Below are 18,077 nucleotides of genomic sequence, written 5' to 3' on the forward strand. Positions count from 1 at the left end.
AATGATGCATCCACTATGGAAAAAGTATGAAGTTTCATCAAAGAACTAAAAAATAGAACTATCGTATGATCCAGCAATTACACTTCTGGGAATTTACACTAATTCGAAAAGATATATGCATCCCTATGTTCATTACAGTATTATTTACTATAACCAGGATATGGAAACAACCTAAGTGTCCATCAACAGATGAATGGATAAAGAAAATATGGGAGCTCCAGTGGCGCAATCGGTTAGCGCGCGGTACTTATACAGAAAATATGGTCTACATATACAATGGAATATTACTAAACCATAAAAAAGAATGAAATTCTGTCATTTGTGACAACCTGGATGGGCCTAGATGATAGTAAGCTAAGTGAAATAAATCAGAGAAAGAAAAATACCATATGATTTCACTTATATGTGACTCTAAAAAGCAAGACAAAATAGAAACAAACTCATAAATAGAGAACAATCTGGTAGTTGCCAGGGAAGATGAACAAAACAGCAGAAGAGAATTAAAAGGTACAATCTTGTAGGGGCGCCTGGGTGGCTCAGTCAGTTGAGCATCCAACTCTTGATTTTGGCTCAGGTCATGATCTCAGGGTTGTGGGATCGAGCCCCACACTGGGCTCCACGCTCAGCAGGGAGGCTGCTTGAGGTTCTCTTTCTCCATCTCCCTCTGCCTCTTCCCACTATGCCCTCTCTCTCTAAAATAAATAAATGAATCTAAATAAATAAATAGTGCAAACTTCCAATTATAAAATAATAAGACATGGGGATACAATGTGCAATATAGAGAATATAGTTAATAATATGTAACAACTTTGTGTGATGACAGATGACAGCTAGATTTATCATGGTGAGCGCTCATAATATGTATAAATGTTGAAACATATTGTACACTTGAACTAATATAATAGTGTATGTCCACTACATGTCAATTAAAAAAAGAACACTGACAAAATTCATTATATTTTTAAGATAAAAACTCTCAATGAATTAGGTATAGAAGGAATGTACCTCAACACAATGAAGGCCATTATGTCAAGCCCACAGCTAATATCATATTTAATAATGAAAAGTTAAAAGCTTTTCTTCAAGATCAGGAAAAAGACAAGGATGTCTACCCTCATCACTTCTATTCAACATTGCACTGGAAGTTCTAGTTAGAGCAATTAGATATGAAGAAAAATAAATAGCATCCAAATCAGGAAGGAAGAAGTAAAAAAAATTCTGGTTTGCAGATGACATGACAGTATATATGGAAACCCTAAAGACTCCACCAAGAAAACTGCTAAAACTAATCAACGAATTCAGTAAAGACAAAGGATACAAAATCAACATACTAAAATCAGTTGCATTTCTGCCACTAACAATGAACTGTATGAAAGAGAAATTAGGAAAGCAATCTCATTTACAATAACATCAAAAACAGTAAAGTACTTAGGATTAAATTTAACCACAGAGATAAAAGTCCTATAGACTGAAAACAATAAGACACTGATGAAAGAAATTGAAAAGATACCAAATAAATGGAAAGATATCCTACATTCTTGGGTTGGATGAATTAGTATTTTTTAAATGTCCATACTACTCAAGCAATCCACAGATTCAATGCAAAAGAAGTACAAAAAACAATCTCCAAATTTGTATGGAACCACAGAAGACCCTGAAAAGCTAAAACTCTCCTGAAAAAGAAGAAAAAAGCTGGAGGCATCACACTTCCTGATTTCAAAACATATTACAAAGCTATAGCAATTAAACAGTATGATAATGGCAAAAAAAAAAAAAAAAAAAACAGACACATAGACCCATGGAAAAGAATAGAAAGCCCAGAAATGAACCCACTCATATATGGTCAACTAATCTTTGACAAGGGTACCAAGAACACACAATGGGGAAAGGACAGTCTCTTCAATATATGGTGCTGGAAAAATTGGATATCCACATGCAAAAATATGAAACTGGGCCCTATCTTACACCACTTATAAAATTAACTCAAAATGGATTAAAGTCTTAACTGTAAGTCCTGAAACCATAAAACTCATAGAAGAAAACAAGGAAAAAGCTTCTTGACACTGGTCTGTTTTGGATATGACATCAAAAGCACAGGTAACAAAAGCAAACAAACAATGACAAAAAAAAATCAAACAAAAAACAAGTGGGACTACATCAAACTGAAAAGCTTCTCCACAGCAAAGAAAACAATCAACAAAATGAAAAGGCAACATACAGAAGGAGGAAATATTTGCAAACCATATATCTGATAAAGGCTTAATATCTAAAATATGCAACTCACACAAGTCAACAGCAAAAAAACAAAAACAAACAAAACTTACACTCTGATAATAAAATGAGCAAAGGACCTGAATAGACCATTGGCCAAAGGTACATGAAAAGTGCTAATCATCAGGGATATGTAAGTCAAAAGCACAATATCACTTCCCACCTGGTAGGATGGCTATTATCAAAAAGAGAAGAGATAACAAGTGTTGATGAGGATGTGGAGAAAAGGGAACCATCACGCACTGTTGGTGGGAATGTAAATTGGTACAACCATTATGGAAAACAGAATCAAGGTTTCTCAAAACACTAACAATAGAACTATTGTATGACCCAGATATCTTAAAGAGATACCTGCACTCTCATGTTCACTACAGCATTATTCAGAATAGCCAAGATACAGAAATATGGAACCTCTAGGTCCACTGATGGATGAATGGTTAAATATGATTAGATAATGGAATAGTATCCAGCCATAAAAAGCTGGACATCCTGCCATCTGCAACATGAATGAACCCGAAAGCCATTATACTAAGGGAAATAAGCCAGAGAAAAACAAACACTGTATGGTATCATTCATACGTAGAAATCTAAAAAAATAAAGTTGAGCTCATAGAAACAGCAAGTAGAATGGTGGTTGTCAGTGGCTGTAGGGTAGGGGATATGGGGAGATGTTGGTCAAAGGGTACAGGCTTTCAATAATAAAGTGAATAAGTTCTGAGGATCTAATGTATGGCATGGCAACTATGACTGGTAGTACTGTATTGTATACTTGAAATTTGCTAAGAGAGTGGATCTTACACATTCTACCTCCACACATATGCAAAAAGATAACTGTGTGAGGTGAAGGATGTGTTGATTAACTTGAATGTGGTTAAATATTTCACAATGCATATCAAGTCATCATGTGTACATTTTAAGTATATACCATTATTTTCTGTCAATTATATCCTAATAAAGCTGGAAAAAAATTATCTATCCCAGTCTGGCAAGAAACAGTAAAATTAATAATAATCATCCATTATATTAAGTTGGCTTTGGCTAATGGTGTGGTATGTAATTATGGACATTTGGTTATGTATGTGGCTTTAATAACTGATGTTTTGTTAATGTTTTGTTAATGTCTTGATGAGGGTTTTTAAATTGCCCTTTCATCTAGAAATCAATTAAAAGAGGTAAAATTTCAAAATCTGAAAAGTACTTGGTTTATTTTTTTATTTCATTATGTTGTTAATCACCATACATTACATCATTAGTTTTTGATGTAGTGTTCCATGATTCATTGTTTGCGTATAACACCCAGTGCTCCATGCAGAATGTGCCCTCTTTAATACCCATCACCAGGCTAACCCATCCCCCCACCCCCCTCCCCTCTAGAACCCTCAGTTTGTTTCTCAGAGTCCATAGTCTCTCATGGTTGTCTCCCCCTCCAATTCCCCCCCTTCATTTTTCCCTTCCTGCTATCTTCTTCTTCTTTTTTTAAACATTAATGTATTATTTGTTTCAGTACTTGTTTTTTTTTAAAGATTTTATTTATTTATTTGACAGAGAGGAAACACAAGCGAGGGAGTGAGAGAGGGAGAAGCAGGCTTCCCTCTGAGCAAGGAACCCAATGTGGGGCTTGATCCCGGGACCCTGGGATCATGACCTGAGCCAAAGGCAGACGCTTAAGGACTGAGCCACCCAGGCGCCCCGAAAACTACTTGATTTTTTAAAAAATATATCTTAAATATTTCCACCCACCTATAAAGAGTACTATGAAGATAACCCAAACTTTATTAATTCCAAAATTATATTAATATCCTCAAGGTATTCTGATCTAAAATTTCAGCTTTTGTAAACAGTCAAGATTATGAAAGAATACATATCTTGAGATTTTTGCTTGAATAATCAACAAGCCTGTTAAATTAGTAGAATAATCAGGGATTGATGCACACAGAATTAAAGTCTTAGTTTCTAGAACGAGTATCTGAGAACTGAAAATTTAATTTACCGCTAGCTATATATACTTTATTCAGAAGATTCCACATGTTTAAATTAATCTGATTAATTTTTTAGGAGCCTTTTAAAACTCGGTAAAAATAATGGGAACTGCTGCAATAACTTACTAAACATTTGCCAAACACCAGTAAATAAAAGAGCAGTTTACAAAGACCCTGCCTCCTAAAAGGAGAAGAAATGCAACACCCTCCTAGATGTCAGTTTCATATCTATTCATAGAATGTATACAAAGACATCCAGGGAATCAATTAGCCAAGAGGAGAAGTAATAAAATTCAGTAATAAGTTACCAAAGCAAAGCTTTGATAGTTTCAATCAAAATAAGGAAGGCTAAAACAGTTATGAAATCAAAGTACCAGGAAAATCATAAGATGAAGGTGCTTAAATCAGGTCCCTGACTTCAGGTAGTTCTGCAACTAAATAGATGATTATAGTCTATTTTTAAAGATCTCCTGAGATAGAAATTACATATCCGTTCTCAGGGGATTATAAGTCATGCCTCCTGCTCTGTTGAAATTGTCCTGTTTATCATTACCCCTCATTCTTAGCCAAGCCAGACATCAGACCTTTCCTAAGTGGATCCATGTGTTATCACTGATCATTTATGTTTGTGATGGAGTCACTCAGTTAGAGATGGCAAACTGGTTTCAACCAACATGCCAACCCCAATCAGTTTGTAGTGAGACCTGTACACTCTTGAGGAGGATTGTGAAGCTAATGGGCACCTGATGAGAGTGGCTACAATAACCACTTCCCCAAGGACTTCAGTGCTGGTGAAGCTGCTCACAGCCCTATTCCTTCCCTCGGCTCCTGGGTGGAGTGGAGTGGGTTGGGCAAGTCACACTTCACCAGGATGGTCAGTGGCAGAAGTAGGTGAAAGCCACGGCCAGAATGTTTTCGCTTCACTCTACTGTGAGCACAGCAAGCTCCAGGGCAAAGCTCCAGGAATCTGAGGAATTGGTCCAACTCCCTGGAAGTGTCAACTTCATTACCTCAACTGGCAACAGAGCATCATTTTCTCTCGTTCCATCTCAGTGGTTTCCCAGGAGAGGCTCCTTAAGCCGCAAAATAAGTTCCGAACCACTAACCCCCCTCCCTCTACCTGAGAAAATACATGACAAAAAAATAAACTGAATTCAGGAACACTTCTGTGTGATTCTAGATTTTACTAACCAACTACATCTATACATATTGGAAAAAATGTAGCATATGTATGCATAAGGATTTTAGACAATTACTGGTAGATTCAAAGATTCCACACCATACTCTAAGGTCCCCTAGGGCTGCCTGGCTCCCAGTTCAGAAAAAGGCCATTGTGTGCACTGGGCACTAGAAGGAAGAGCGTTAGGGGCCCCATGACAACAAACCTTCAAAAACAAAACTGACGAAAGTTAGGTTTCTTCTGTGTCTTCCCTCAGGAAGAAAGAAATTTTGCTTTCTTTTTTTAGGTTATATTTTTATTTACTCATTTTCACTGCTTTTCTTTGCATACTCTCAACTTTTCTAATTCCCTCTATAATGGGGAAATTAAAATTAGACATAATAATCTAAAGCAGAGTCCTAGAGTTCTGTGTCATTATGGGCAATTGCCTAGCTGGCCAGCTCACTCTCCCAAATATCTGGGTTAGCAAAGTTTATCCTTCTACCGGGACTTACTTTATTCAGGTATACACAAAACCTGAGGACTTAATGTCCTCAGAAATCTAAAGATCCAAAGTTACTTTTGGGGTGGGGGAAGATACAAGATGGGGACTGATCTGTCCTGGAGTCCCAGGGGCACCACACACCATGCACTACGGATGGGAGGGGGTTCCAGGGGGCTCGGTGGCTCCAGCAGAAGCCTGTGTACCAGGGAGGAGGCAGTCAGTGCCTGGGTCCCCCTACAATGGGAGGGGCTAATACGGGACTGAGGTTGAGGGGCAGGGTTGGGGGCACGAAGTGTCTGCTCCAGAGGGTCTAAGTGGCCAAGCCCTTACCCAGGGCACAAGCCCACAGGGCAGGCTGGGGGACACTCTGGATGTAGGGCTGTGCCACTCTCCCATTTCCCCTCTTGTGAGGGAAAGGAGGGTTCTGGGCTGGGCCAAGCAGCTACCCTGGCTGGCCCCATCGTGTCCTCGGCCGATCAGAATGGTGATGGCTGCTTGACAATGAAGCCTTGATATGCCAAGTGTCTTCATGACGTTGGCGATGTTCTTACAATCATCAATGCCTGTGTCTTACAGGCTGAGGCCCTAGTTCATGTCTAGAAGTCCATTCTTGGGCCAGCAGCCCATGGTGAAGCTGCAAGCCTTTTTCAGATTAATCCACTGCTTGAAGTAATCTGCCACTGGCAAACCCAAATACTGGCACTGGCCCAGGAGTGTGACTTTCAAGTCCCAGTCTCCACAGGTGACAAAAATTGACTTGACGTTTGGATGACTCTCTCCAGTACTTGCCGCAGGCTTAGCAGATTATCCACCATGCTTGAATAATCCCAGAGAGCTCTGGACAGAACGGAGTAAGCTGTGGATGCACTATGGGCTGGATATGACCAGTCTCCATGATCTGACCATTTAGCTTCAGGAGGGAGAACTCGATGATTTCCTCCATGCACTCTGACCCTGGCCGATGCAATCTACTTCTTCTGTTAATACAACTTATGTTTAATTCTGACTGCCCTGTTTCAAATTCAGTCATTAAGGTGCAACCTACTCTTCTTTACTAAGGCACACATAAGTGCACTGATAAGAGTTTTGAGGTCTTGCTTCTGGTACGGCAGGGGAAATCAGACTCTAAGAATAAGACTGTAATTCCAGACAAAAGAAGGCTCCTAGGCTTTTTAGTATTTTATTTGCAATATAGGTAAGATCCTCTGAGATATTTTAGCATGAAAATTCATTGTAGATGTAAAAAATGTCATTATCATGATAATAATACGAGTGCAGTCAGAAAGAAAAGGAAGCATAAGTACTGTTAATGGTGATAATTTCAATTACCAGGTGAAAGCAGTATAAATGGATAAAATCTAAGAATGTGATTTTTTTTAAAAAACAGAAATCAATTCAATGAACTCCTGAACCATCCTGCTATTTGCAGAGAACTGGCATGAAGTAATGATTTTAAACAGAGTACATATTTATGCCATATAAGTCAGGTAAATGTCTATATCATTTTTATTATTTAATTTTACCTCTAATCAAGCTTTTATTCAATACAAGTTTTTTATCAGTATAGAGCTCTATGTTGTTTCTGTCAAACAGTAAAATACAAACCAACATAGGTGACCAAATGGAAGATGAAACAAGTTTTTCTTTTAGAAGTATTAAAGCTAATAAATTATAAAAATATAATAGAATCAAAAAAAATATGATAGAATCAGAATAGAAGATTTTGGGACTCCTAAGGAATCTGAGCATTGATCATTAACTGCTAATATCGTTAAAAGAGAATCGGACAACCTGACGGTAGAACACAATACTACCTATGAAACATCTTGATAAAAAACAAACGAAAAAACACCAGGTCTGAATTTGGTCAAACTGTTAATCAATTTTACCAATTTGCAGAAAAATCAACAGAATGAAGGAAACTGTTAAACCACACCCAGTAAGGCTGCGTGCAAAATTTAGAGCCTGTGAAAACTATGAAACAACCAGCCCAGTTTTTCCTACAAATAAATTGCAAGGAAAAACAAGGGAAAAAGAAATATGGGGATGGGTAAGGTGGGTGAGAAAGACCTTGAATTATATTATGACAGGAGATAATCAGAAATGTAACAACAGACTGGATATTTTATGGTATTAAGGAAGTATTGATAATTTTTTAAGTGTTATATTTGTACGGTGATTATGTTTTTTTTTAAGATTTTATTTATTTGACAGAGAGAGACAGAGAGAGCAGGAACACAAGCAGAGGGAGAGGGAGAAGCAGGCTTCCCGGCGAGCAGGGAGCCCAATGTGGGGCTCGATCCCAGGACCCTGGGATCATGACCTGAGCCGAAGGCAGGCGCTTAACGACTGAGCCATCCAGGAATCCCTGTGATTATGTTTTTAAACAGAGTTCTTTCTTTTAAAAATACATGATAAATATATTTGATACAATTGTATAGTGTCTGGAATTTTCTTCATAATCTATCTAGTTGTCGAGGAGTAGGGGGAATACAGATGAAACCAGTTTTCCCAGGAGTTGAGAACTGTTGAGGTTGGATGATGGATTTACGGGTTTCATTATAATATTTTCTTTAATTCTGTCTAATTTCACAATTTCCTATATATATTAGTTTGCTAGGGCTGCCATAACAATAACAACAACAAAAACCAGACTGGGGGGCATAAACAACGGAAACTTATTTCCTCACATCATCTTTTCTCTGTGCATGCCCATCCCTAGATTCTCTCTATCCAAATCTCCTCTTCTTGTAAGGACACCAGTTGGACCAGATTAGGGCTCACTCTAACGGCCTCATTTTAACTTAATCACCTTTTGAAAGGCCCTGTCTCCAAATACAGTCACTTTCTGAGGTAATAAGGGTTAAGACTAAAACATACGAATTCTGACAAAACAATTCTGTCCGTAATACCAAAATTTCAAAATAAAACATAACATATAAGGGGCGCCTGGGTGGCTCATTCAGTTAAGTGTCTGACTTCGGCTCGGGTCATGATCCCGGGGTCCTGGAACCGAGCCCTGGGTTGGCTCCGTGCTCAGCGGGGAGCCTGCTTCTCCCTCTGCCTGCCACTCCCCCTGCTCGTGCTTTCTCTCTCTCTCTCTCATATAAATAAATAAAATCTTTTAAAAAAATAACATATAATATTGAAAATATATTTTTTAATGAAATAGAATACATAAAATCTGTAACTTCAAAGACTGAATAAAAAAAGAGATATGAATTATTTCTTGACCTGCATCTCCAAATAAACTTGTCTCATAGTCTCACCTTTTAATATTTATATAGACCTCCTCACTCAATATGTATCCCTAGCAGAAATGTTGCATTTCATTTTTCTTGCATTGCCTTTCTGAGATCTCATAGACTGAAGCACATCATAAGAGAAACAATAGTTGTCATGAGTAGCTAACTGTAGCTATTAAAGTGTTATGGACTGAATGTCTGCATCCCCACTAAATTCATATGTTGAGATTTTATCCCCAGTGTGATGGTATTTGGAAGTGGGGTCCTTAGGAGGTAATTAGGTCATGTGAGTGGAGCCCTCACGATGGAATTAGTGCCCTTCCAAGAGGCCAGAGAGCTAGCTCACTCTTGTTCTACCAGGTGAGGTTATAAGAAGTCATTAGTCTGCAAACTAGAAGACAGCTCTCACCAGAATCCGACCATACTAGGACTCTGATCTTGGACTTCCAGCCTCCAGAACCGTGAGAAAGGTATTTATGCTGTTCATTAGCCACCAGTTTACAGTATTTTGTTATAGCAGCCCAACCTAAGACGTAAAGCATTATCTAGTTTTTAAAAAACTATTCATGTAACAAAATATTATCTCTCATTTTCAAAATTACACACAAACTGAGAAATTGATGTGAGCAAGATGACAGCCTAACTAGGAAGATTTGTAACTGATTAATTTATTTATCCAGTATCCCATTTCAATCTCACCAGAAGTTGTCAGTTGAGGGCCAAGTGCTTGATTTTTCTATTCTATGCAATAGGATTTAAATGAAATCATAGAGAAAATGCTGGCCAAACTTATCTGGAAAAACAGCATCTTAGTTAGAAGTCAATAAGAGATTCCTGAAAGGATGGGCCTAGTAAGGTGATAGCATTTAATAGGACTGAATGTATGATTCTAGTCTAGGGTCCAAAAACAATGGAAAAAAATATAAGAAATGTATGGCTTAACAAGAATACACATTAAAATTTTTATTAAGAATTTTAATTGGCAATAAGGACACTGAAAGTCAATAATGTGCTTACTGAGAGTTAATATAGCAGGTTGCATCAGTAGAATTACAACAACTTAAGAAGAAAGAGATGATGATTCCATTTTATTCAAGGCTGGGTTTCATCTGAAATTTTTATTTCTACGTGACCAGCACACTTTATAAAGTATTACATTAAAATGGCAAATATATTTAACACCCATCAAATGAAAAATAGCAACAGAACTTGGAAATGTTAGGATAAAATAAGGATGAAGAGAGACAGAAAGGTTGTCTTCAAATACCTAGGGGGCTGTCATTTGGAAAGGCTTTAGGCCTATCCTTCCTGGCCCCAAGAGGGAAAAATTTTGTTGACCTGGCTAACTCCTCCTCATCCTTCAGGAAACATCACTTCCTCAAGGAGGCCTCTCTGGCTCCTGAGCACTGGCTTCTTCTCTGTTGGGCACCAATCCTATTTCTAATTGTCAAATGGTGTTAGCCTTGCTAGACCACAAACTCCCAGAGAGGGTGGACCATGTCTGATCCGTTAGCCCTATAACACGCTGTGCCTACCACAGGTGAATGAATGAAACAACGCGCGAGAAATAGATTTGACTTTGATATGGAAATGTATTTTTCTAATGCAGAGATTCACAGGCTAACTCAAGAAGTGGCAGTTTTTCTTTCACAGGAAACCCTCGTTCAGGCTTAAAATGGTGGTCCACTTGCCTGGGGCAGGAGTGGGTGAGGTAGGGATTAAAGTGTCAGGGGGGTGACCGGCTTATATGCTTTTAGCCTCCTTGCCCCCCTGAAGCCCTATCGTTTGATTTCTGCTAGGAGAGGTTATGCTTACTACGTCCCACATTTCACTTAGCACATCAGATATATTTTGATCCATTTTAGAAAATTTTAGTAATAAATTTCTATGTAATTCCTTCTGTTCAAACCCAAATTTCATTTGATGTTTTTTTTCTATCTTTTCCTTCTCCTTCTCTCCCTACTCCAGAAAGCTGATGATCAATATTTCCACTTCACTTTAAGAATGCACAAACCTTCAGGACGCCTGGGCGGCTCAGTCGGTTAAGCGTCTGCCTTCGGCTCAGGTCATGATCCCGGAGTCCCGGGATCGAGTCCCGCATCGGGCTCCCTGCTCAGCGGGGAGCCTGCTTCTCCCTCTGCCTCTCTCTCTCTCTCCCTCTCTCTGTCTCTCATGAATAAATAAAAAATAAAATCTTTAAAAAAAAAGAATGCACAAACCTTCAGGAAACATAGTAGCAGACAATGAGGTGAGGTCAGACTAAAGAGAAATACTTCTAAGGTTCTTAGCATCAACTGTGCCAAACATAAATGCAGATTTGATAAATGACACAAAGTCATTACTTCTCCATTTCCCTTTCTGTGGATTTGATTTTTACAAGGCCTCAATTTTCCACAGAAATGGATCAGATTTATAGCAAATACAAAGATTTCATCTTTTATTTATAAGGCAATAAACTACCCAAATACTTTTCATTAAAACTGTGTGCCCTATAATACTGGTTTTTAGAGTCCTAGGCAAGCATTAGATAACTTTGGTTATTCCTGTGGGAATTAATACACAAAGTCTTTGAAGGTCTCAGCACAGTTCCTGAGACTACTGATTCTGACCTTGATTACTTGATTCCGTTCATTAAGGAAGTTTTGGGATGAGGCTGTCATATATGTGAACAGATACACATGCTCGCTCTCCTATCTCACTCCCTGACTTCCTTCTTGAGGAACACCATTTGTAAAAGTACCCCCAGCCTGGAATCAATTCATAGGCAATTATAAAACTAGGAAAACAACATGGTATTAATAATAATAATTAAAATACAAACCTAACTTTTTTTTTTTTTTTGCTTTAAATATCTTGAGAGGGGGAAAGGACACCACACTTCTACTCAATTCAGAGAAACAATTTTTCAGTCTTGAGGTCTTTTATTTTCTTTGCATTTATCATGCCATGACTTCCTAGGGATTGGGTTCCAGCAGTTCGGGTTCCTTTTCATCAGTTCTCACCAAGTGTGCTTCTCCGGGTGGGGCAGGCTGGCACTTCTGTTGACCCCAAGTACCTTTCTCTTTGGCTTCCTTCTTTTTCTGATCATTTTCCTTCACCTGCTTCAGGACGCTATCTCGGCTCCTTGAGTGTTTCATATGCTCAATGCACACACTAATTCTCTTGCCCTTAACTTGTTTGTTTACAACCATGCCAACAGCATGCTGAGTAACACTGTAGACTCTTCCAGTGTTGCCATGGTGACATTTGTGGGGCATTCCTTTTTGAACAGTGCCCATTCCCTTGATGTCCCCAATATCACCTTTCTTGTAGATTCCCATGTATGTGGCCAAAGGAACAACACCATGTTTTCTACAAGGCCTAGAGAACATATAGTGGGTACCTCTCCTCTTTCCCTTTGTGTTGGTCATTTTTGTCGAATTACTGGAAGCTGGCATTTCCGGCCAAAAGGCCAAACCAAATTTATTTTGAATCTTAGTACATCCACTGAGAAGTTTCTGAAAAAATTAGGCTGAGATAGGGATGAGGAGTTACAAAGAGGGGGGGAAGCAGGCAAGCGACACCCAAGAGTGGAGAGTACAGTTGTTAGGGGGGCACCCCCACACGAGGAAAAAGGGCTTCAAGAGAGTCCCCCCCAGAACAGTACTCAATACGACTGTCCTGAGGAAGTGTGGGCTGGATGGAGATCATTCCTATCACCTTGAAGTTTCATGACTCTTTCTGAGGTTCCTCCTTATTGAAAGGATGAGCAAGACAAGGAAGGTCACAGAGAAAATGTGAGGAGAATGGAGAAGTCACACAACTTTCAAATGCTTAATGTTTTTTCTTTTGTACTATCTCACGCTAGCATTTCAAGGCGAGAGGGTCGATCCTTGATTTATATCTCACTCTGCTTAGCCCTCTGTTTTCCATAGCTGTAAGCATAAACTGCCAAATAAGGTACTTGTTCCTACTTTCACTATGACTTCAGACATGTCTATGAGAAAAAAAAAATACATGTGGAAAAAGTCTGTCTATGCTAAGCAAGTATTACATGGATATACTCTTCAGAGCAGTGCTTCTCGAACTCAAACGTGCCTACAGATCACTGGCACTCTTGCTGACATACAGAGCGTAGGCCAGCAGGTCTGACATGCTGCGTGTCTAACGAGCTCTCAGGTGATGCTGATGCTGCTCACTCTGAGTACATTTGAGACCAGGACATGAAAACCCAGCTTTGGCAGGGAATCCGTGCCTGCACCTTCATTCCCACTCTTTCTTTTCTCCCCCGAGTTCCTGTACTCTTTCCTGTTTCACGGCTGTAAGAAAATTTCAGTGCTGAGCTAAGTTGAGTACAAAAGAAAAGAAAATATTCTAAAATCACAACTTCAAGTAGAGCAGTAAGATTTAAGTTGTCTCAAGGGGAGAGGCATAATTTTTGATATGCATGAATTATACATACTTCATGAAAATCATCGCACAAACACAGTAGCCTATTTCTTTCCATAAATGAAGCCTTATGTCTGCATAACTTAAAGGAAGTTTATTTCATTAATGCACAGCACACCATCTCATTGTTCAGGTATCTCTGGAGAATGAAGTGGTCCGAATAAGCCGAATTTTCCAGATAACTAAAGTTTATCTTAAGTTTCTGAATATATGGGCACCCTGCTCACCTGGGAGCCTGTTTCTCCCTCTCCCTCTGCTCCTCCCCACTGCTCATGCATTTTCTCTCTCTCTCTCTCAATAAATAAATAAATAAAATTTAAAAAGGGGGGGGGCACCTAGGTGGCTCAGTCAGTTGAGCATCTTCAGCTCAGGTCATGACCCCAGCGTCCTGGGATCGAACCCTGCATGTGGCTCCCTGCTCAGCTGGAAGCCTGCTTCTCCCTCTCCCTTTGCTCCTCTCCCCTGCTCACACACTTGCATGCTCTCATAAATAAATAAATAAGATTTTTCTTAAAAGTTTCTGAATATATTTATTTCAGTGATTTTTTAATCGAAATCTTCATTAACATAGTCTAGACTTGTTAACCTTACAAAACAAGGCTTAACACACATCTACGATTATCCAGGGTCAACAATGATTATGCTACGGCATGACATAACAATGCTAGGGGAGCTTCTCAAGTCTGTATGGAACTATGTGCTCCTTCCCACACAGTAGAGTCTCGGAGTGGCCCCCTAGACCTTCCTCAAGCAAACTTCTGCTTCCTTCCTCCATGATCAGCTCTCTTTCTACTGACTGCCCTCTCTTACAGTTTTTAATCTGTTGCTTCATTTTTCACATAATATTCTGGGAAAGATTCTGAGACTGGCTCCTTTCTCATTTCTCTTATTATTATTTTTAAAAGATCTTATTTGAGAGAGAGAGAGAGCACTTGACAGGGAGAGGGACAAACAGACTCCCCACTGAGCAGAGAGCCCAACATGGGACTCGATCCCAGGACCCTGGGATCATGACCTGAGCCAAAGGCAGACTCTTAACCGACTGAGCCACCCAGGCATCCATATTATTATTATTTTAATAAATAAAAGGAGCTCTCTTTCAGGGCTTTGGGCTACCAGTTGCTTAAATCAGTGCAATCATTCCAGCTTAAAGAAATCACACAAGTTGACTCTCGATTAAGTATCTCTTACTGTGACCATTGAATACTCACTGATTCCGGTGTCCTTACAGTACTGGACCAAGTACTGCCCCATGACCCTTAGTAGATGATTATACTCTTGGACATTGAGAAATTCCTGCTTATTATGGGATGGCTCCATGATCTCCAAGGGTATATTAACAATTCCAACCACGCCTGCACCAAGTCTGGGAAAATACATAAATACATAAGTAAATTCTGCAAAATTTAGCTAAGGAAAAAGAAAAAGCAAATATGCCTTGGTCTTTTGAAATCAGTTTTTTGTTTGTCTGTTGTTTTTTGTTTTTTCTTTTAACAAATAAGCTGATTCACTTTGTCTAGACCATGTCAAAGTTTAACAAGTTAAAACTGTATTTTGCTACATAAAACTATGGTAATCTTAGGTATGTTTGGTCTCATAATTAAAAAAATCTCTTAATGCACACTGTTACTAAATTAATCTGACTCCTTTTTCAAACCTAAACCTTACATGGAAATCAGGGTGGGTGGGAAGAGGAGGCCTTTTAGCATTAGAAACCTCTAACAATGTTTTGCTGAAATAAACTGACATGACCCTCTTAATGATCTGGCCAAAGAGTCACTTTCTCCATCCTCATTTCATCTGTCAGGTTGGATTTTTCCTCATCATTGCAGAGGTCTGTGGGGTGCTTAGTGAATTCTACTAAAGGAACATAGGGCTGGATTATTCTGGAAAGTAACAGGTATCTGTCAGTGACTCTGATGGATAATTTTTTTTCAGATTTTTAGCAGCTTACAATGTATGTAACTTGGATATTTCTGCTTAGTGACAAAATATTCTGGTTATTTTCCCTGTTTTGGGAATGAGTATCCAGTTATCTAGCTCTCCCAACTTCCCTTGGCAAGGCACACAAACCAAGCCTTCCCATTGCGGAGCTGCTGCCTATGATGTTTTCCACTACTTTCCCCTTCCACACTGCCCTCCCTTCACTATTCATTCTGTAAGTCTACGTTTGGGCATCATTTCTTCCAGGAAGCCTGACTCAACTTCCCCCAGTTTGGCTGACTACCCCTCCCAATGCTCCTTCTGCACCTGATACTTGCCTATATATTCATCCATCTATCCATCCATCCATCCATCCATCCATCCATCCATAGCACCTGGCCCTATTCCAGGAACTAGGGATGCAGTATTGAACAAGAAGGTCCCTGCTTATAAAGTTCCTCTTATATTGAAGGGTAACAGGCAGTAAGGGTGACCAGATCATTTCAGATGGTGTTAAGGGGTAGGAGGAAAATAAAGCAGGTGCTGTAACACGTGAAGAGTGGTAAGGTGGAGGGGCTGATGGTAGGGGCCAACTTGAATTAGACAGTCCAGGAAGACTTTCCTATGGAGGGAACTTTAGAGTTGGTGCCTAAGTAACACGCCAGGACCAGCAGTACAGAGATCTGAGGACAGAAGGTTCAAGGCAGAGGGAGGGCAGGCGCCAGGCACTAAGGCAGGAGCGAGCTTAGGATATGTGAGAAAAAGGAAGCTGCCGGTGTAAGGAGAAGGCTTGAGAAGGTGAGTAGGGCGGGGGCTGTCACGGAGCCTGGCAGAGGCCAGATCACTGGAAGACCATGGTAACCAGTTCTATTCAACATGCAGTGGGGTTTTAAGCAAGAGAGTAAACTAATTTTTTTTTAAAGATCATTCTCACTGTTTCCACAGAATATAAAAAAATATGTATTTATATACTGTCCCTTTCCCTGGATTGTAAGTTTCTTAGCAGAGGGTGGCAGGTGTTCCCCAGCTTGTCTGCAGAGCCTAGTGCACTGCCTGGCACATGATACTGCAACATGAGAGCCTGCAGAATGAACAAATGAATGAACTTCTAATTCCTCAAAAGTGAGAAATAAGATGAAAAATGTTCCCTTGAGCCATTCTACTAGTCACAATTATTGTGTTTGACCCCTAAGCCATTTTACTGGTCACAATTCCCTTGTCTGACTCTCTACATAATTGATGAAAGCAGCCCGTGGAGTTTCAGACCATCAGGAAAGCACCAGAATGTATTACTCTGGAAGCCAACTAGGCTGGAGAGTGTTAATAATACACGCTCATGAAGGTACCTGGCAAGAACTCACACGTGTTAAGGGTTGTACAAAATGTTAACAGGGTTGCTTTATAAGACTATGGATTTTTTTTCCTAAAATTTCTTTATTATGCTTGTATTATTTTTAAATTGGTAAAATATTAAGAACCTAACCTGAGTAGATGGTGCTAGAAACAGTAAAACATCAAGTTGCTCAGGAAATGTACTGAAAAAATTTCCCAAAGTATGCTTTTGCCTTAGGACAGGCATGCATCTCTGCCGATATTATAAATTAGGCAGATTAATGCCTGCATTTTGATGGGAAAGGTGACCAGAGGACAGGGCACCTGCTCCCATTATGATTAATCACTCATTTAACTCCACAGACAGAATCTTACTGCAGCCTCCCTCATGCTGCCTATGCCTCTGAAAACAAAAACATACTTACAAGGACTTCAGTTTCAACTGTGGGCCCACTTTCTCATGCATTTTGATCAGGCGGTTATTACTGTAAATGAACATCCCAGCTTGGCTTCGATTTTCTATGTTCACCCCAAAGAACAAGCACAGTGTCCTGGCTTTTTTTAATTCTCTGGCATTATATTTAGAAAAGTTAAAAAAAAGTTTTTATTAAATAAGAATATACAATTTACAAACTGCCAATAATTAAAATGGGAAGGTAAACATCAAAGAAACTATATATAAAATACCCAGGTATTTTGTTACTGGGGTCATGTTAACAGGGTTGCATTTTGTTGGTCAACATGCAATGGGGTTTTAAGCGAGAGAGTAAACTAATTTTTTTTTTTAAAGATCATTCTCACTGTTTCCACAGAATATAAAAAAATATGTATTTATATACTGTCCCTTTCCCTGGATTGTAAGTTTCTTAGCAGAGGGTATGTGTTCCCCAGCTTGTCTGCAGAGCCTAGTACACTGCCTGGCACATGATCCTGCAACACAAGAGCCTGCAGAATGAACAAATGAATGAACTTCTAATTCCTCAAAAGTGAGAAATAAGATGAAAAATATTCCCTTGAGCCATTCTACTTGTCACAATTATTGTGTTTGACCCCTAAGCCATTTTACTGGTCACAATTCCCCATGCATTTTGTTACTATATATAAACTACCCAGGGGAAATGTTACGGGCTCTAATATGTATGTACACTGCAGCATTTTTGAAATATGATGATTTGACTCTTTTAAAATTTAGTTATTTTTAACACTGGATGTGATTTCTAACTTTCAGCATGTCC

The 18,077-nt window shown here is 39.2% G+C and overlaps 1 protein-coding gene and 2 pseudogenes across 1 annotated transcript in view; all 3 read right to left on the reverse strand.

Moving 5' to 3' along the window:
* MORC1 (MORC family CW-type zinc finger 1) overlaps positions 1-18,077 on the reverse strand; it is a 176,459-nt gene that overhangs the window by 92,010 nt on the left and 66,372 nt on the right. The window contains exons 13-14 of the mRNA XM_088022888.1: positions 17,268-17,411; positions 14,799-14,953 (exon numbers count right to left, since the gene is read on the reverse strand). Of these exons, the coding sequence (XP_087879014.1) occupies positions 14,799-14,953; positions 17,268-17,411 (299 nt within the window). The remainder of the gene's footprint in view (positions 1-14,798; positions 14,954-17,267; positions 17,412-18,077) is intronic.
* Positions 6,391-6,848, reverse strand: LOC114214731 (ERI1 exoribonuclease 3 pseudogene; annotated as a pseudogene).
* Positions 12,099-12,569, reverse strand: LOC114214795 (large ribosomal subunit protein eL21 pseudogene; annotated as a pseudogene).

The sequence above is a fragment of the Eumetopias jubatus genome, unplaced genomic scaffold, assembly GCF_037043125.1.
Source record: "Eumetopias jubatus isolate StellerSeaLion01/CBP00866 unplaced genomic scaffold, mEumJub1_p1.0 scaffold_1, whole genome shotgun sequence".
In the NCBI taxonomy this organism is placed as follows: domain Eukaryota; kingdom Metazoa; phylum Chordata; class Mammalia; order Carnivora; family Otariidae; genus Eumetopias; species Eumetopias jubatus.